Raw genomic sequence first — 20,827 nt, 5'->3', positions numbered from 1 at the left:
CACAGTCTGGCCAATCCTGTAATTTGCATACATGTGTTGTTTGGTTTTTTATGTGCTGTCAAAAGGAAATGGTTTTGGCTGTTTGATCTTGCTTAAGTTTAACAGTGGATGGCAGCCTACCAAACACAAGCCCACCTGGCTGTTCAGATGTAGCAGAACACACATTCACACCTGATAATTTCCTCTATATTTTTTTTTTTCTTTCTGTCTCTTTCAGAGGAAGCGTTCTCCGCCCAGCACGAGTGTCTGAAGGAGGAGAAAGAATCCTTAACCAAGCTGCAGAAGGAATGCACTGCCAAGAGGTATGTGTGAACCTGTAATTAGCTACCGCTTTATGTCTGCACAGAAAACACACTTTTTAAATGCGTTTATCCCCGTCAGACATTGCCCAGATGTGACCCGATGTGTTGCTCAATCCCACTGAATTGAGATGGGACTACACCCTGCTCCCCACCTCCCACCGCGCTCTTTCAAAACAAGGCGATGTTTTTGCGGCTGGCACTGCCTATTTATGTGTTCTCAACAGAGAGTTTGCCCATTGTGCTAAAAAGCCCGTCGGCCTGTGTTTGCCTTGGCCTGCGGGGAGACGTGTTCGGCCGGTGCCGGCCCTGGATACGGCTCTGTTTGTCTGAGAGGTACCTGGCAGTCGCAGAGGGTAAACCAGAGCCCCAGGAAGGCCGGCAGGGGCCAAGAGTCCCAGCAAACAGGAAATTAACGCCGACACTCGTGCATCTGCCTAACATCCATTCTTTGGAAATATCTGTGTCGTCAATGTTTTTTCATGGAATGTTTCTTTTTTATTTAACTTCTTTTTTTAAACTTTTAGCTAGGGAAAAGTTATGCTGAGCATGCACACTTTTTTTCACCCTTTCCACATTCCTGTTTAATATGTTACATCTGCTGTTGAACAGCTTATCTCACAAAATTGAGGCTTAAAGATAACAGATTACAGTTCTAGTAACTTAAGTTGTTGTAGTTGTTAAGTTGAGTGTTCTTTTTAAAAGACAGAAAAGGATTTTACTTGGTGTACTTGAGGTGTTAAACCAAATCCCCTTTGGTCAACAGTGGTTAAAGGTACTACTCAAGTACTACAGTTTTCAAGTACAATTTTGATGTACTCTACTTAAGTATTTCCATCATGGTACTTTATACTTCTATTCCGATACATTTCATTCGAAGTGTTGTACTTTTGCAGATTCAACTTAAAAAAAAAAAAAAAAATAATAGATAAAAAGATAATCTTCTGAATACAGTGCGTTGCTAAAGGTTAAACCAGTTGTTACCAACCTTTTGGAGCTTGTGAACTTTTTAAATATAGCAGTGTGGGGCCCTTGTGATGTTTCAGAGGTCAAAGAGTTGTTGGCAGATCCACCAAATACTTCCCCTCTAAACATCCCAGACGGTTTCATTTAGAGAACAGTTCAAGGAGTCAAAAGTGTTAAAATTATCCAAAATTTCATTAAAGGTGCTACATTTGTGTGCCGTAATCTGAGTTTATCCCTGCTTTGTTGATTTAGCCGGGCCTGCCTAATGTGCTTTCAGTGCATGTGAGCTGGCCCCATTGGCTAGCTCATGGCAGCCACTCTGCACTGCGCTCATACGGCGTTGTCACCGAAGAGTAGCACCGACCCTCTGGTTCCCCCTAAACACTGTTAGCACTGTCAGCACTGTTGCCGTATGTTTGCATTATTAGCACTGTTAGAAATCTGTCTCTTCCTTTATGAAGAAGCCGCACACCGGGGAAAGGGAAATGATAAAAGACCGCTAACCAGAGACAAAGCCAAATAGGAAATTCAAGTGCAAGGCGAGCAACATGGATGGGAGGGGGCATCATATTTGATAACGATTTCCCCCCCAAAAATCCTCCTTCATCTACATGAGATGATGGACTATTTACCACAAGCTGTACTGTAAAGGACGCCCACAGGCCTTTCATGCAAAGCAACCGATCATCTGTGTTACTCAGACAGAAGTGGTCCCTGGAATATATGTGCATAAATCCTGGAAGAGCCATGTTATCTTTACTTTTTTTTTAAACGCGAGGCTAGTTGCAAAAATTGAATATGTTTTTTATATTTGGAATGGGTTCAACACAACTCATAACTAGATTAATTGTACATACAGACTTGTTTTCCATATAAAGCCAACTTTACAGCTGTAGCCTTTAAATCTCCTGGACTCACCGCATAGGTTCCTCAGTGATATTACAATACTGTAGATGTTGGATGTGGAAGAGACATCTAACAGCAATCCTTAAATTGGGTTATTCAGTGGACTTGTTCCGATTCTTGTACCAGTATCAAAAATGATTCTGAGACAGACTTAAATTCCGATCCGGTCTTGGAGTACAAAGGTCTATGCACCCATCAGATATCACTTTATCTGATAATTTTTCAACTGATTTATGCTACACAGGAACAACAACAACAACACCACGTGTGACTAGTCCTAAACACCTGTGGTCAAACACACTCTTGTGCATCCTACTTTTTCCTGATAATGTTACATTGCGAATAACAAATCTGTTATGGCTGTAAATCTGTTATTAGCAAATGGCTGCAATGAAACAAAGAGTGAAAAATTTAAAGGGGTCTGAATACTTTCCGTACCCACTGTACATCATTTTGCTGCATAAATCAACTCTCCTCTCTGTTTGTGATAAATCTTTTATATTTTCACCAACTTAAATTCCCTCCATGCCTCACAGTGGGTCCCTGAGGAGCAGTGACTAGTCTGGATGACTCCCACCACTCATTGCCGTCTCCCTTCCATCCTGCAGCTACACTCATTCCCCTACGATCTCATCTCTGCTCTTCCTCTGGTCCTTCTTTGGCCTCTCCTCTCTCAATGTCCTCCCAGCGTACGTCTCCCTCCACCAGAAGGCTACTCATTGTGCCGTCCTTGTGTCTGGTATTTGTCTCCCCAGAGAGCAGTTCCTGAAGTCCAACGCCCAGCTCACCATCCGCTGTCGTCAGCTCCTCTCTGAGCTCTCCTACATCTACCCCATCGACGTGGTGAGTTGACGGTTCACCGCTGCACAACACATTGTTGACGAGGCAACTGCAAAGAATTATCTTTCTACACAACCGGGACTTTGATCAAGCTGAAATGGTGCAGATCGGTTCAAAAGTAATCTCTAATTCTGAATGTTATTTCTATTGAGTCATCACCTATCTGTTTGACATACAAACCAAACATTTCCAATGCCGACACCAAAATGATGGAACAAGTTTAAGCAAGTGTCTCTGCCGATTGCAAATCTGGTGTTTTACACAAGGTTCTCATCGTCCTTAACACGAAACCTTTATTGAAATTTGCAGGCCAATCAGTCGGATTATGTCATCTGCGGAGTGAAGCTGCCAAACTCCGAAGACTTTCAAGGTAAAGTATAATGTGCCTGCTTGTGTGTCTCAGGGTTACAGGAGGATACGCTGCGGTGTGGCACGCTGAACAAATGTTTGGCCTTAGCTTGAACGCTTGAGGTTATATGTAAATGCTTGATGAATAGAATCCAATCTGAAGGCCGATGATCTCATACATGCAGTATCTATGAGATCATGACTTTGGCGACTAAACGTGGTAATTAGGCATTACTGTTCTAAGGTATTACAGTCTTTAACACGCATAAATGTCATAATTTTATAATCACCGGTACAGTGTGCCATTTTAATGCATAAAAGACATAATGACATAATTGTATCATCAATAGTTTTACTAGCAGGGAAAGGTTGACATTCCTTTTAACTCTGGCTAATTCTGTACAATAAAAGAAAACAAAGTAGACACGCATAACAACGTGTCTTAGATACTGCGTGTGGGATGAGCTGGTAATGATTGAGCACCTGTGTAATCACTTTCCTGCGGCAAAGACGGCCTCTGAATTCAAATTAACAGGCACGCACGCACAGGTACTTTTGCTTTTATTAATCTTTTTCCTCCTCCTGACATTAGGTGCCTTTCCATCCACCTGTTTTAATGCACATTTACAATTTGCGCCTAAAAAAAATAAATAAATAAAGAAAGAAAAACGTATTTTAAACAGCAAAAGTTTGACAAAATCTTCAAATCTCGCCAAAAAGTTTTCCCACTTGGCTGAGGTGAAAAAGTCAGTGTGTGGATAAATGCAAAATAGGTTGACGTACATCAAGCATTTATGACTTCAACATGCAGTGAAGCTTCAGTTCTACTGAAGAGACAAAAGATAGCAGCCGTTGGACTCTGATGGAGGAGCTGTTCAGCCTACCACAGTCTCATAGAGTCTTGTCACAGGATGCTTTTGTAACTGGTCCCACCGCCCCCAAAGAGACACAGCCGCAATAACCACACAACGTAATATCAGAGATGGGCATCAGAGCACTGGAAAAAAAGAGGCGGTTTCATCCACAAAGCCCTTGTTATCACGTTGGTGGGGCAGGTTAGAAGGTCACGCTGGATGCGTCGTGATAAATGGGGTTTGCTGTCACAGCTAGGTGACGGCTTCATGACCTCTCAGTAGCTGGGATTGAACGGGCAATGAATGGTAAGCTTTTGGTCTGCAGCACTTGTCTAACACTGAGAACACACCCGCCACTGTCCGCTCCTCCTCGCAGCTGGTGAGACCCGGCGGGCCTCCGTACCCCGTAAATTAAAAAAATACCTCTCCCGATCCCTTGCTGTCACACTCCACCTGTCGCGGCATATTTCAACAGCACAGCGGAGCACGCAGTAGTGACAGCCAGCCCATTTTATGTTCGCAGCCCTCACTCGTTCCCATAAGTTGGAGGCCTGCGTCTGCTTCTGCCTCCCGGTCCTGCGTAGGTGGAACCCTAGCAGTGAGTAAAACAACCGAGCATGTGCTGTGGCGGAGGATGAAAGGCCTAACAAAGAACATCCTAATGCATTTACGGCTAACTTCCTTTGACCTCCCTGTCAGCTGGCTTGTTGTTTGTGAAATGTAGAGGAGGGCTGTTCACCATCCAGGTAGCCATTAATATTCAGCCTCTCTAACATCACCGCTGAGACATATTAAAAAGGGCAGTACAACATGCAGAGACCTTTTAGCCAGAGAGGATGGAGAAGCATGCGTTTTACCGCCTTCATTTAACCCCCTGCTCTCATTTGTGTGAGGTCTGCCCCAGAAAAAGCCTGATCATGTCTAAAACCGCCCACAGGAGGAGGATGTTCAACATTAGAGACCAGGGTCAGGGTTAGTTGGAGTCCTAATCCCTCTGGAGGTCAAAGTGGAGCAGAGCGTCACTCTGTTGAGGCCTTTCAGTGTTTTACATTCAACTAACTAAGCTTCCTTTTCTCAGCTCTGCAAGATACCAGCAGTCTCCACTTGCGCCCTAAGGTGTCCTTTAGTTGACCTGTTATTGTGTAGCATCGTCTCAAAGCACCAGAGGCCAAGAAGCTGTTGACTCCAGGTGCTTTTTTATTGTTTATTATTTGTTGCTGTTGACTAGAATATGCAAGGAAAAAAAAAAAGGGAAAAGGAAAAGAATAATGATACAAATTAGACGTTCTGGACGAAAAGGCAGTTCGAGCCAAGGAGCATACCATTCAGTATTGCCACAGTCTATTATTTCAACGCATTAAGATAAAAACCACGGTGATTTTAAGCCCTCGCCCCAAGCAGTGTCCTGCCGCTGTTTGAGAATGTGAAACCACTTAGTGTGTCGTCTTGAAACCATTCCTCCTCATTAAAGCCAGATAGTTTGCCGTCCAGTTTTCCACTCTTAACAGTTACTCGGGCTCAGAGGGAATAGTTCTACGTGATGCTTTCGCCTCTCAAGCACATATCTGAAAGATATTGGATATCCCACTGCAACCAATGTTTTTTTGGCTACGTTGTGTGCCGTGCCAAATTTCGTATCGCTCAAAACACCATGCCACATGAATGCAACGGGTCCTCTTCCTGTGGATACTGGGTTGCCAAACTATCTTTGGTTAGATGTTTGTTTGTACATCTTTGTTCGGATTCTCAAGATGTGGACACGGTGTATGTAAACGTCTTTATTCTTTTTCCATGTGAAACATTGCTGACTGAGCTTTGAAGTTGTTGGTGTGATAAAATACCTTTTGATTAAATTAGAATGCTGCTGTTTTGAATTTAATCTGCATTGGATTATAGGTTTAGATGCTTCAGTGTGTTGATGCAGGTCACCTTAAAGAGCACTTCTGCTCTGCTCAGCAACACTCCTACCTAATGTGCGGTTACTGGATCTTCTCTTTTACTTTGCAGCAAAGGATGATGGGAGCCTGGCAGTCGCCCTGGGTTACACGTCGCACCTGGTCCTGATGATCTCGTGCTTCCTGCAGATCCCTCTTCGGTATCCAGTGATCCACAAGGGCTCCCGCTCCTCCATCAAGGACACCATCACTGACAGACTCACTGAGAAGGAGAGAGAGTAAGTGGGCTCAATACTCAGACGTCTAATCTCAGCATGCATCTCTTTCATCACTAGTTTGTCTTCCTATACGAATGGATTGATCTTAATTCAAGGTTGCTTTTTCAAACACCTCAGAAATTCCTTGAGCTAATTTCTTCAAATTTGGCCAAAACATCCACTTGGACTCAAGGAGAAGCTGATTAGTTTTTGGCGGTCAAAGGTCGGAAAACACGTTTTGGGACGGAACTTTTAGAATTCAAATGGAATTATTACAATTTCACACTAATAGGATAAAATAATGATGTGATGTCATTTTGGACAGACTTGAACGTAAACTGCCGGCTGACGAGGGCAAACAACCAAAAGGTGGAAATTCTAGTTTTATTCATTAAAAGGATAGTTCAGCTGTTTTGAAGTGGGGTGTGAAGTGTATCATAGCCAGGCGGCAACCTTCAGTTCTGAGTTAGGCCAATGCAAAAGTGTCATAAAACTTGCATTCTCTCTACTGAACAGCAGCGGCTGATTCCTGCGACTCCAAAAAAAAGGCAAATAGTATAGAAGTCTATGAGAAAATGACCCTACTTCTAACTTGAGTTATTCCTTCAAGTTTTCTTCAATACAGCATGATTTTCAGTAAATGGGCCCATTTAGAGTCAAATATACCATAAAGCGGAGTATGCTTTAGGGCGGGATATTGTGATTGACAGGTTGCTGCCGCTAACAGAGCCATAGAAGCCGTCTCTATGTCCCTCCTTCGCATTCCAAATATGGTAACTTCGATTCATTGGTTGCCAAAAAACAACAGGGTGATGGCCGTAATCCAAGATGGCGATGGGGAAACGCCAAGATTTAAGGCCTCATAACGGCATTCCACAAACCAATAGGTGACGTCACGATGACCACGTCCACTTCTTATACACAGTCTGTGAGTGTAGCGTGCCAACCTCCATCTACTGTAGCTAACACACTGACAATGGATGAGTATCTCATACATCCCCACTTCAAAACATCTGACCTATTCTTTAATGAGAGCAGATCGTTCTTGTGGCTGAAGTTATTCTATAGCTCTCTCTCAGCCTTGTGTGGGCTGTATGGTTAGTTTAGGTCCCGTCGTTCAGGTGAAGCAATACAGACAATACAAATAAGCACTATTATACAATCCTGAAGTTCATGTTTTATTCCTTGAGTGATGAGCCATAAATCTCACTCATTGCTGTTGTTAGGATGAATATGTTTGCAGTGAGTCAACAAACAAGTTATTTGTTTTAGAGAAAAGAGACACTTAAACATGCTCTCATGTAAACAGGGTTATTGTGGGAAATTGGCAGTTTATACAAACATGTAAGGGGCTGCAACAAACTATGGCATCACCCAGAGGATTTGGCAGCAGCTGTAATTTTACTGTTGTATATAGAGAGAAACACAAAATCAGGGTTTGACAGTAAGGGTTGCCAAGTTGCCATTAGCGACCCTTTTTAAGGAATTGGCAACCAAATCTGGCCTTCGTCAACCACTTTTTCATATGTAAAAGCAGCAAACAGCAAAACGTGCACCCAGCCTCTTCAGCTGTATGTGAGAGGGGACACTGCTGTCTAACCAGAATCAAGTCAGACTGGAGGTCGTCTCTGCAAGTAGATACGATAGACAAGCTGATGCTGGTGTCACTTGAGCGTCCCACAATCCAAGACTTTAGTGTTAAACGGCAAATGGATTTCTGGTGGATCAGCCGAAGGTCCAGAAAAACAAAAATTGAAAAGGAGAGAACAGATGAGCAAGCAGCTACTGACTTGCTGGATTCATTTGTGAGGGATCTGTGAAGAACATGACAACAGCTGCACTGTTGCCAGTTTGTATATAAGGACCTGAGGATGGACATGCTAATGCATAGCACTTAGGATTCAACTCCTGTCAAGTATCAGATAAAAGACTAACTTTTGTTCAGGTACTGTTATAAAGCTTTTATTCTTTTATGTCACATTAGGCTGACGTATTACTGCATAGTATGTTAATTACTCAAAATAAAAGGTGACTTAAAATAGAAATGTTCTCAGTTTTTGCAACCAAAACTAATGCCTGCTTGCCAGCGTGGCAACCACTCTCAAAGTTGGTGTTGAGCCCGACATAATTGAATATAACTTAAAGACGAACTCAACTCTCTGCTTTAGATTGAACAAGCCTCCTGCACAAACTCAAATAATGTTTATTGACATCCGACCTTTCAACCACAATTATCCTCCTAGTATAATCTGTTGAAATGTTTGAGGAATAAAGCCATTTGTTGAATTAGTGACAATGTGTTAACTTTTCTCTTTTTGCCAGTGCCAACACTTAAAAGTTAAGTAGATAATGTGTTCTGTCTTATTGTGCGACAAAATCTCCCAAAACTTTTGCAAATCCTCCCTTTTTAGTTTTATGTTTGCTAGGTAGTTTTATCTTAAAATAATCTTCCTTAATACATATGAAATCATCCTTTTGAGTTTGAAGTAAATGTGTCAGACTCTGCTAGTTGCTCCTCATCCACCCTGTCAGTTTATCCTGTTTTTTGGCAGAGTAAATGTTTTTTTCATTGGACTTTTCTCACAGGAGATTTTCGATAGTAACATACAGAGTTGCTGCCTGTTAAATTTGAAAATAAAGGCTTTAAAATGGAATGGGCATTAATCAGAAATCTCAGCTGGTACTCATTTCCAACTGGAACAGTCAAGATTAAAAAAACTTTAAACATTTGTTACATTTATAACAGTGTTTACAAGAAAGTACATATGGTAAAATCAACAGTACATACTGAATGTTTATTTTATGTCATAATCACTGCTTCATGATCACACCCTTCTTTGATTTCCACCAAGTTTATTACACTTTAAGTAATCTATCAAAGCACAAAATCCACATCAAATTACTCAGTGCTGCCAGATTTCAAAGATCTGAGTTATTGAAGTCAATAAATAGCCAGCCTTGATATACTGTTATTCTCTTTGAGGCCACGCATATTTACGATTATAACGGATCATAAATTCATATATTTAATACAGAGTGGTACCATGTATATATCAAAATGCCTGAAGTGTGTAGTTTCTAACTACTGTGATTGACTTTACCACATGCTGAGTAGCTTCCGAGAACAGGAGTCTGGATTTGTCCGTGTGAGATCTCTGCCGTCTCTGCTATTGCTAGAGTCAGTAAGGCTACAATCACACTGGAGGCAAAAGAAGCCTTAATCTGTATTATTTATTTTTCGCAATTGTCTGCCACTTTTTCAGGAAGTCTCTACTGCATCAATTAGTTTAGCTGCAAGGTTATCAGATGTGTGTGTCTGCCTGACATAATCTGTCAGGATTTTCAGCAGTGTCTTGAAAGCCTGGCGTAACGTTAGGGAGTGTCCGGTCGAGAGACAGAGAACGTGTGTCATGTTGAGTATAAAATACTCAGTAAAGTTACAGCTGTGGATGTTGCAGTCTAGTGTGTGCGCAGTTTATTTGTCAGTGAATAAATTGTATTACTCCTCAAGACCCAAGCCAAGCTCCTGTGTCTTGTGGCCGAGCCACCTGCAACCTGTTGATTCCGAAGATAGCAACTACAATGGCTCTGGTGGACTTAAGGTTGGCTGACCTTTAAGGACCGGCTAATATCTTTTTCAGCTTTTTTATTTAGCTGATAGCATTAATTGGTCAAATTTTCGGTCAACGGTTAAACAGTTAATTATCAACATCCCTTATCCAACTACTTAAGGGATTTACCAGTTTCTATCTGCTCACAAATCCGCTGGCATTCATTGAGCATCAACAGATAAATGAAACCATAAACGCTTACTTCACCTGCCTCCATGTTTTCAAATGAACAGTGTGCTGCATGAAACGTCCATGTTATAGTTTTTTTATGCATGAAGGTCAAACTTTTACCAGTTTCCCTTTAATCCGATATTGCCACATTAAAAAATATGGCGAACCACAATACAACAGAACTAAACAGATTTGATCACTAAAGCTTGCAGTGTGAACGTGGCCTAAGAGACAGAGTACCTGTCCACCTATACATGTATTTCTCTGCTACTTGTCCTGGTCAGAGAGACATTCATCCTGGGTAAACTAAGTTACAGTGACTGCAGTAACTATTGCTTCCTCTGCAGTGCAGAGCAGAAGAGGGACTCTATCTGTCGTCATCACACCCCTCAGCTGCGTCTCACTACTGTATCCTGTGTTCCATTAGCTGCTGGTATTCCCTCTTTAAGCAAAAACAGATTCCAGGAGGGTGTGAGGGCTGGGGCTTTTGTATTCTTTGTCACATTTGGTGTTGTGGCATATTCTTGTGACGTTGAAACCTCCAACTTCTGTAACTTAATAGTAAACATAGACAGCAACTTTTTGAATTGAACATTTTAACTAAACCCTTTTTTTTTTTTTGGAGATTTTTTTTGGAGATGCTTACTGTTTTGTTTTGCCCATGGTAACAAGTTCCCCTGTTTTTTAACATACTCAGGTGTTCAGAGAATCTATAAAGAAGCTCTGCTGTGACTGTAAATCACAGTCACACCCTGGGGCTGTGACCACTTTGCTTCCTATCTTCACAGCACATTGTTTTTTATTTTAAATTGACAACTATTCAGGATTGATAATATTATGTTGACATAGAGAGCAGCAAATGATAAACTGAGAATCCTACCTCACCTGGGGCTACACCAGGGGTGTTTGTCATGAATTGTACAGACACTGCAATTACAGCGACAGCCAGTGTAATGAAATTATTATTTTTGATGGTTATGGTCTTGTAACTATGCATCAAGTCGTGATAAAAAAAACAAAAAACACTTCTGAGTTATGATAATTGCACGCTTGGGACACAATTGTTTAGGAATGCACCTTACATGCATATTGACATTCCACACGTTCAAGACCACCTTCAGTGAGTGTGAGAGGGGGAGTGCTGAGATGAAGATTATGCAGTGTTACTAATTGCTGGGGTTGTGGGTGAATATAGTGTTGGAGTGTGTAGTCTGGTTGGGTTCAACGCTACTGGAGGAGAATAAAGATGAAAATCCAAAGTCATGCTGCAAGTTAGCTCCTGCATTATGCCCAATATTCTGCTTTTGCTGTGCACGGCCTTGCTGACATCAGCAGAATATTTAAGTCCTTTTTGTCTTGCTTTTATGTAAAGACATTTCACACATGTTCTATAGGGTGTTTATTGCTGGGAATCTGAAAACATATGAGCACTTTGGGGGCATTCTCGAGCAGTCTGCTGTGTTTTTCTGGTGCTAGTTGGGGTCTTTCTAAACCAGACTTATTATAGCAAATTATTTAGATTGGTAGGAGAAGAGATCGAGGTCACATGGCGACGTTTAATCAGGTCTATATAACAGGACTGCAGACCAGGGAGCCTCACCATCCCTTTGTTTCCATTCTCACCTTTCAATGTTCTATGTGAAGCTGCTCATGGAGTAGCATGGTGGATATGAAAGTATCCTCGTAGAACGGTTGGTATATTATCATACAAAAAGATATTCCTCATTTAATCGTGCATTTTCCTAGGAATGTAAACAGCAACATGCTAGTTACATGCTGGTTACGTTAAGGAAAATATTGTGGTTTAAAATAAAAATAACTACTTTGAGAGGTTTAGGCACAAAACTACTTGTTTATTTTCGGGAAAACATTGTGGTTTGGGTTTAAATAACTAGGGATTACTTAAATCCATAATTCACAAATAAATTAATGTTGACTTCTTGTTTCACACGGGACACAAACAGCATGTCACTCTTCTCTGGGTTCATGATTGCGTGACATACATATGATTTCATGGGCTATATAGACCAATTACAGTGATTCATTTTGTAGGTATAGCTACAAGCCAACCATGGGTTCTCCCAGCTCCTGTGTTTACCAGCACCTCTTTTTGCTCTACTTTCAGTCCAAGACAAGTATCTTCTTATCCCTGTCTGAGGGAGGCAAACAGGGATGACGTGTAAATCAGAGCTGACACTTTCACATCCACATGTGTCGCACTTAAAAGACAAACAGCCGGGAGAAAGTGTGTGAGAAAAAGAGACGTTATCAGGCAACGCAGTGATGGAGCGGCCGTCTCTCTCTGTGTGGGTGATTATGTCATGACAACAGCTGGAGGGGCTCACTGGGAGTCGCATTCCTAGTCCTGCCATGCAGGATATTTACACCCAGCAAACGAAAAATAAACTTGTGGGCTGCGTGGCTGTCGAACAGACGCGACAGTCCAGCTTCGCCCTTAGGTGTCCCTGAGTGGGGCCGAATGCTCCAGCAAACTTTCACCCCCCCCAGCCTATCCTTCACATGTTTATGACCCCTGAGGTCTTGGCGGGCTGCAGACACGCAGCAAAATTATGTGTGGGAGACGGAAAGCAACTAGCCGAGCTCTAAAAGTGTACAAAAAAGGGGTGATTAAAGTGTCGGAAAGAGGCAGCCAGCGGTGATAAGTGAGGTGGCTTGGGATTGGGTTCCTCAGAGCTTGGTAAGATTAGCAAGCAGTTGGTCAATTATGATAGCGTGCATATAGGAAACTTAGCAGTTTTAATTACATGTCGCACTGTAGGCTCCTGCTGAATTTTTTGTCCTAACCCCAATTATGCAATGCATCTTTATAGTAAGTAAGTTTAGCATACCCATTTCTGTGGCTCTACTGCAGAGGTGTGGATCTAGATTTGGGGAGCTGTCACAATCCAACATGAAACCCCTCATGTTGATTTCGCAGAAAAAAATCGTTATACCGAGCTAAGGATTTGGCCTTCAGTGTGTTGTTGAGTATATGAATATACATTTTTTTGTTTGGCTGAATTATATCATATGGTTTGATATTTTGAAACAGGAATGTGTTCCCCTCCAGATTTTTAGAAAGGCCTTGTAAGAATGTTTGAAAGTAAGGGGTGGAATATCACTGGTCTGTTTGGCACCCTGTATGATTTGGTCTTTTCTGGACACCCACCACCCCTCCCAGTCCGAGACGTTCTCTGGACTCTTAACGACATGTTGCGCCCACATTTTGTCCTGTGGAGAGCCAGGTTCCAGTGTTTCTGATTGCAAGGGGGGAGAACGAGGGAGATGCGATCCAGATGTCCAGTGTCTGATTGAGACCAGAGCCCAGCCATTAAAAAGCAAGCGCGGCCTCATATACTGTTCGCCCCAAAGTATTGAGGCAAATCAGTTTTTTTTGTTTTAGTTTTTTTTTTAGTTTTTTTTGTTCTTTATCCCGGCCAAAGAGGGGAAAAAAGGATGCAAGTGGGATTTACACATCACTGCTTGGTTCAAACGCAAAATAAACTGTTGGTGGAGGTAGTGAATGTGAATGTGAACGCCAGGGAAGGGGGGGAGGGTTGGGAGGCAGCTTAAGGGGAGAGGAACCTGTGAGCTCCAAGAAAAGAGGTTATTGTTCCGGGGCTTCAGCGGTTTCATGTCTCTTAACATGGACCATGTGCACAGGAGGAGAGAACTGCTCCCAAACTAACCTGTCCTGGAAAAAGCACTGAGGCTGGAGGGCAAGGTTAAGCATCCTGCTGAAATGCACATTATATAGAAAGGCCTACACACATACAGTAGTCGAGTTTGGCAATGACTTAAGGTGATTTATTAGCTCAAGTTAAAGCTAGGATTGGTAATGTTGAGAAAAAGTAAGAGTAAGCTTCACTTTAAAAACGATCCAATCAATAAAACCAACTTAGTGTTGCCAACTCTTTGACAATGAAAGTAGCTAGCAGCACTAGATTAATCAAGCAAGGAAGTTGCCAAGTCAGCAACACTGACAGCCTGACCCTTCGGGACTCCCAACGAAGCCACTCCCCCAAAATCATTATGAACATTAGACTGTATATATGAAGTGGACATAGTCATCGTAACGTCTCCCATTGGTTTGTGGAGGGTGGTTTTGAAGCTTCGAGTTTGGCATCTTTGGACCAGTGAACGGAGGTAACCATATTTGGTCTGCGGAGGAGTGATGGTGATGGCTTTTGGGCCTAAGTTGGACCATAATTTACTAAATAAACATCATGCTGTATTGAAAAACACTTGAAACTAGCGATTGAGACCATAAACTCATGATGACAATGTTTAATGAGGTAGATGAGGTAGAAGTAGATGATGGATAGTAGAGATAATGCAAGTTTAAGGTACATCTGCATTGGAATCACTTTAAAGAACTGTAGGGTTGCCTAATGAAAATGAAATTATTGGACGGAATAATTAAAGTCTTGCGACAGCCACAGATACAGGCTTTTTCCCCCCTTTTCTTTGTCAGAGCATTTGATTTATTAATTGTAATGATGTATTTCAACAAATATAACAAAAAAAATGTTTTAAGAAGCTTACCAACATTAGCTTTTAAGGGTGAGTTCCCCCAAATGACATGCTTGGAGAGGCTTTCTATCTTACCCCCAGTAGGTATCAAGCCAGGCAGATGGATCTTTAAATATCCTTCTGGGCATTTCTGCTATAACGCCAATGTTGTACAATGTGGGTCAATGGGATTACATTTTTTGGCACCTGATCAACTTTCTCTGTCTTTATATTTTGATTGTGTCCTACAGCACAGATTCATTTCATTTTACAAATTTACAGATTTCAGCTCCAATTTGAATTCAAGTTATCCATATTAAAATGAGTATTAAATATATCTAATGAGAATCTTTTGATGTTCTACTGAGTTTTATAAGAGACGACACATTGTGCAGCATGATAGACTAACTCATTATTTAAGCAGTGTGATGAGCACATGTTTGGTGGTGGGTCAGCTGCATAGTTACTGTGTTTCTCATAGAAGAGATGAAAGAGGTGATCAACTAGGGAGCCATAGAGTTTAAATCAGATTCCAACGAATTGTTCATTATTTAGGTCTGTACGTCAACTACAAAGGCACTGTGGGACTGGACTGAATGTTTACTTGTCTTCTGAGGTTACCTGCCAAATCACTCAGGGACAATAGCATGAATACTTTGTTTATGATAGCTGTGAAGAAGCTGAAGAGTCTCTTCTAGGTTGACGGGTTGGTTGCATGAGCAGCCCTTCATCTCGGAGCCCTGCTGTTGCGCAGCTTATTGGAGCAGTCGTTGTCCATACTTCATTAAAAAGATAACGAGAAGCATCTGTGCGGAATGGCTTTCTGAAGGATGCAGAGAATATCTAATAAAAGTTTATTTATGTTCATAGGTTGAGGAGAAAACGTGAACGTACCTCTAACAGTTTTTCCTTCATTATTAGCTTTTTTTTTTTAACAATGCTAGCGTAATGTCTATCTGCTGGTCTATACACCACTTTGTCCAGATATGTCAAAAACTATTAGATGGATCCGCACATGGTGTTTCACAGACATTCATAGTGCCCAGAGGATGAACCCTGCACACTTTGGTGACCCTGACTTTTCATCCGGCGCCACTTTGAGGCTGAATGTCTTGTAGTTTTAAGTTAAATGTATCCACAGCCACCCGTTGGATTGCTGTCAAATTTTGTACACACCATGCAAATGTCCATCTTAGGAGGAAGTTTAATGATTTTAGTGATTTTCTGACTGTATCATTTGTGAAAAAATGGTATTTGTTAAAGGCGAAATATGTGTCAAAATAGCATTTTAGGTTAAATATAGTCTTGTTCAGATTTTAGAAAACATCTTTGTTTGGTGCAGATCCTCCAAAATAATCACACCAATACGATCTTTATTATGTCTTTAAATGAAAATGAGAACAATGTGGTAAAAGTGATCATTCCCTCTAATATTGCAATTGCAATATCAGTCAAAATAATTGCAATTAGGTTTTGTTTTTTTACAAAATCGTTTATCCCTACTAGCATTTTCATTATGAGCATGCCTATGGTAGTATTTAGCTCAAAGTACTGCTGTGCTGAAGTCCCACAGAGCAGCTTGCATGACTCTGCACTCTTACTCTTGTTAGTAGTGCAGCTATGATCATGTAAATTGGTGTTGACCATAAACCGCCATGGGGTCGGAATATTATCGTAAATCTGTGTAATAATCTTTGATTCAAAATCAGATAGCATGTCATGTTTTTAGTTTGTTTGGGATAAAGTGATGGTCTGCTAGGTTTTTGGCGAGAGAATGCTATGTACTGTTTGGCTGCTGGTCAAATTGAGCTCCTCTTTTCGTTCCCTGCTTGTGGTTTAAAACAATGAAAGAAAACAAAAGGAAAGGGGAATGAAAAAAAAATGGGAGTGCCGAGGTCGGGAGCTGGGGTCAACAGACCCCTGGATATTCTTAAGAGCTGTGATGAAAACCCAGTATGACAGAGTGAGCAACCGCCACATCACTCAGGAGGCGCTTTAACGGCGCAGGCCAAGACGGCGAAACGGTTATACCGGGGTCCTAAGTGCAGCCGCGATCATTAAAACAGCGTTCACTGACAGATGCTCAGTGTAATCATTTCTCAGATATTGAAAAATACAGCTCACTGTGATTTATATAGTAACCACTGCCATTAGAGCTTTGACAGTTGCAAGGCAGGTGTTTTTTTTCTAAAAAGCTGGCCCAGATGATTTATGGTTCCATGCCGTTTGAAATTGCACATTAAAGACATTTGCGCACACACACACACACACACATACACCATTAAAACGGGGGCTTTACGTACTGGCCAAGCCTTGTCTGCAACATGTGAGCCAGAACTGTTGTTTTGCACATTTGGAGTATTAATTAGGATGTCTAAACAGGCAAGCCAACACATGTGGCGACCTCAGCCTGTGTATACATTACTGCAGGTCAGCCGGTCGCTAGGAGTCCTCCCACCGTCTTTCTAGTGAACCGCGGCGAAGCTGAGCACGACCACCCACCTGCATAGCTGTGTCCTCCTTTTTACACTCCTACATTTAATACAGTGGACCCAAGAGGCAAGAGATGGGAGTCCAATATACTATAACATGCTTAAATATACATGCTCTCCATAGTATTCCCAAGAAGCCCCCCTTCCCCTGACCTTGTGGCCTTCTCTAATAGACTACTTTTAACAGGACAGCCAGTAGAGACGATGGTCATTTTAACTACAAAAATAGAGCTCAGGTGGACTCCATTTTGGCTCCAACACTGTAGTAAAACTCCAGACAAACAATGTCGATTTAAAACAGGCTGTATGCACAAAGCAAAAAAAAAAAAAGAAAACGCATGTACCAAGCTTTAACTAGAGTCTTTGGGCCGTTGTAACCTCACAACTTGTCTTTGCACAAATAGCCCCACAAAATGTTGCCGTTTTAACTGGAGGGTGTAAAAGGCTGCTGACACCTGTTAAGAGGCCTGCCGGGATGCAGTGCAGGGAGACGGTGGAGACACTGGCAGTGGTGGATATCTCTGTGATGAAAGACATAACCGTCAGCCTGCTATTAAAAGATCCCTCACCAGGAATAAAACATAAAGAAATGGACAGGAAGAAAGAGCAAAGGACTTCCTATTACTCATTACTGTAGCCATGTGTTTATTGGTTGTATCCTCCCTTTAACAAGAGTCCTTCCTTTTAGATTTTGACGTTGCCTTTGTCTAGACCCCAGCAGTCAGAGAGCTGGCAGGCCGGGGCGCACATATTCTCGCTCATAAAGACCTGGGACTTTCCTGTGAGACGCAGCTTTTGTCTTTTTACAATGTCAGGGATTCACACTTATTAATTACACATTTATTGTGTCTGCGCTCCGAGCCAGCACTCGCACGTTAGCTATCCCATGGTGTAGGGGGGTGTAGAGGATTTTTTTATTTTTCATTTGAGAGGTTAACTTCTGCTCTCAGCTCAGTGTCATTTCTTTTTCTTTTTTCAATTGTTCCCCCGGTGCACACAGAGTTGAATATTACTTAAACGAAAGCACATTTCATGTTTCAGCAATCGTTTTTTTGGGTTGTAAATGGACGCTGAAGCCAGTGGGTGTGTTGATTATGGCGCCTGTCATATTGGGTTTGCTGTGTTAGTTTCACGGACACGACCCTTCAACGGAGCTGCCACCGAGGGGAGCAGCGAAAGCGATGTGCTGACGGAAGAAACGGCCTGATTGAGGGAAGTGAGGAAATCTGAGGAGGAGCTGCTGAGATAGAGATGATTGCGTTTGATTTATATGTACAACAGAATTAAACAAAAGAACCAACAGAACAAGATGCAAAAGCGGGCATGAGCTTATTTGGAGACAACAGACAAACAAATGTGTTACAAGCCGGTCGTGGAGGAGGAAATCACAATTAGTGCCACAAACAGTGCTTCTCCGGCCCGTGTGTGAATCTCTGGTTCGTGTCTGTTTATTCTGGACCCTCAATTCCGATGGACGGACAGGGTACTGATTTTGGCCCGCATACTCATCCAGGAACTGTAATTTATTTCATCCTGTCTAGTGTGCAGGACCGCTTCAGTGTAGGCTGCTGCCGCTGGCTGAGTGATTAAAAATGGCGTCCTGTCTGTTCTTCCTCTGCTGCTCTTTACTTCTCTCCGGAACAGAAACAACACTTACTTCCTCTGCTGTTACAGCAGATGCTTTTTTTGACAGCAAAATTAATTAAAAAAACATTTATAATCAGACTTTTTGCGTTGTTGTATGTCCCCCCCCCCCCCCCCCCCACACACACACACACACACACACACACACACACACACACACACACACACACACACACACACACACACACACACACTGGTATGTAATAATATATTTGACTCTACTGGACGTCCCCGGGTGGAATTCCTGGTGTTTGGTGAACCGGAGTCTCTCCAGTGTGATTTCAGACACAGCGGACAGCGGCCATTAATCACTCCGCCATGACTGTGCGTGTTTGTGCGTTTGCGTGTGTGTGTGTTGGACTATGCTCTGTTTTCCTTTTTGTGAGTGTTCATCAGCAAACAAGTCCTATCTGCTCGTGGGGAATTGATATTGGGAATGCCAGCGGCGCAAGGGGAATGCCTGTTTTGTTGTTCTTCCTCTCTCTGTAAGTTATTTCCCAGTGCTGTGATATGGCCTCCGGCATGTCGCTTTCTCCGCGGGGCCCCCTGGCCGCACGTCGGGGATGTGGAGGGCCAGAAAGTGTCTGGTAGCGTGGCCCCCCGAGGCTGGAGCGCCTCACTCTTTACTTCTTTGGAAGCAGCATCCTGTTAGAATTAATTCTAGGGCTGGAAAGACCTCCATCTGTGAAGGGTTTACTTTTTTCACTTCCCAGGGTTGCAGCGTAATGTGTGAGGGAGGAGGTGTTTACAGTGAGCAGTAGGTCAGAATGTTGTCTGCTCACACACGAGAAGGAGAAAACAAACCAAAGAAATAGAACCAAACCCTCATTTGAGTTCACGTTCCTAAAGCCCGATTCTCTGGCAGCTGAAATTCTGAAACCTGGGTTTTATCAAAGACTCCGGAGCATCGAGATCTGAGTAAAACCTGCCCTTCAAAACGTCACAATCACATCTGAATCAATACATTCAATTCAATTCAATTCAGTTTATTTTGTATAGCCCAGAATCACAAATTACAAATTTGCCTCAGAGGGCTTTACAATCTGTACACATGCGACATCCTCTGTCCTTCCCTCACATCGGCAAAAAAAAACCCTTTAACAGGGAGAAAAAAAGGAACATAATAATAATAGTAATGTGACTAATAATGATAGTGGTAGTAGTAGTGGGTGTCAGCAGGGCCTCAGTAGGTGGCACGATGACAGTCCAAATATAACCCCGATTCCTGGGAACCTGCGAGACATCAACCCCGCCGTGTTAGCAGTGCTGTTAGCATGATCTCAGTTGACAGAGGAGTCCAGTGAAGTGGCAGCACTGAGGAAGTGTATTTTCTGCTGTATTCTCCTTTTGCCTCAAGCACTTATAGGTCATAGTTAGGGGGAAGAGGGGAGGGGGGGCATATCTGCTCTCACAAAGGATTATCAAAAGACCATGACCCAGTCCCAGGGGGCGCACACAGAGAGGAGGCATGCCGGATGCACATACTCACCAGCACACACTCTCACACACACACACACACACACACACACACACACACACACACACACACACACACACACACACACACACACACACACACACACACACACACACACATATGTGCAAAGCATTCAACACATGTCTGCACATACTGTACAGAACAGGCACATCAGAACGCATCTGCTGCTTCTGGCAGAGCTGTCATATAGTGACAGAGGCTCATGTCTTGTAAAATTGGTCACACTCAAATTTGCCGGTAAGGATACCGCTTTTTAAAAATCTTATCGATGTGTCTCATTTTAGAATTTGCGTTGAGACTCCCATTAAGGAGCCTCGAGCCCCCCTTCAGTTTTGCTATTCATAGACATGATGTCTTTATGATAAAGTAGCCAATCAAAATCCCCCTATTTTACAGAGCTAGCCCCAGTAGCAGATGAAGGCACTGACATATAAGAGATTGACAGGTGAATAAAAAAACAAACTTGTACTAATAGATATCACCATGACACTGTGCCAGTTGATTACTGATATTTAGACAATTATTTTGTATTAC

The 20,827-nt window shown here is 42.4% G+C and overlaps 1 protein-coding gene across 1 annotated transcript in view; it reads left to right on the top strand.

Annotated features, from left to right (window-relative positions):
- The window catches only part of uvrag (UV radiation resistance associated gene), an 89,066-nt gene that overhangs the window by 25,280 nt on the left and 42,959 nt on the right, over positions 1 to 20,827 (top strand). Inside the window, exons 9-12 of the mRNA XM_054625582.1 lie at positions 218 to 302; positions 2,927 to 3,014; positions 3,321 to 3,381; positions 6,221 to 6,386. Coding sequence (XP_054481557.1) covers positions 218 to 302; positions 2,927 to 3,014; positions 3,321 to 3,381; positions 6,221 to 6,386 — 400 coding nt within the window. The remainder of the gene's footprint in view (positions 1 to 217; positions 303 to 2,926; positions 3,015 to 3,320; positions 3,382 to 6,220; positions 6,387 to 20,827) is intronic.

Source organism: Anoplopoma fimbria, chromosome 24 (assembly GCF_027596085.1).
Source record: "Anoplopoma fimbria isolate UVic2021 breed Golden Eagle Sablefish chromosome 24, Afim_UVic_2022, whole genome shotgun sequence".
In the NCBI taxonomy this organism is placed as follows: domain Eukaryota; kingdom Metazoa; phylum Chordata; class Actinopteri; order Perciformes; family Anoplopomatidae; genus Anoplopoma; species Anoplopoma fimbria.
The sequence above is the reverse complement of the archived record's forward strand: the minus strand, read 5'-3'. Positions and strand labels throughout refer to the sequence as shown.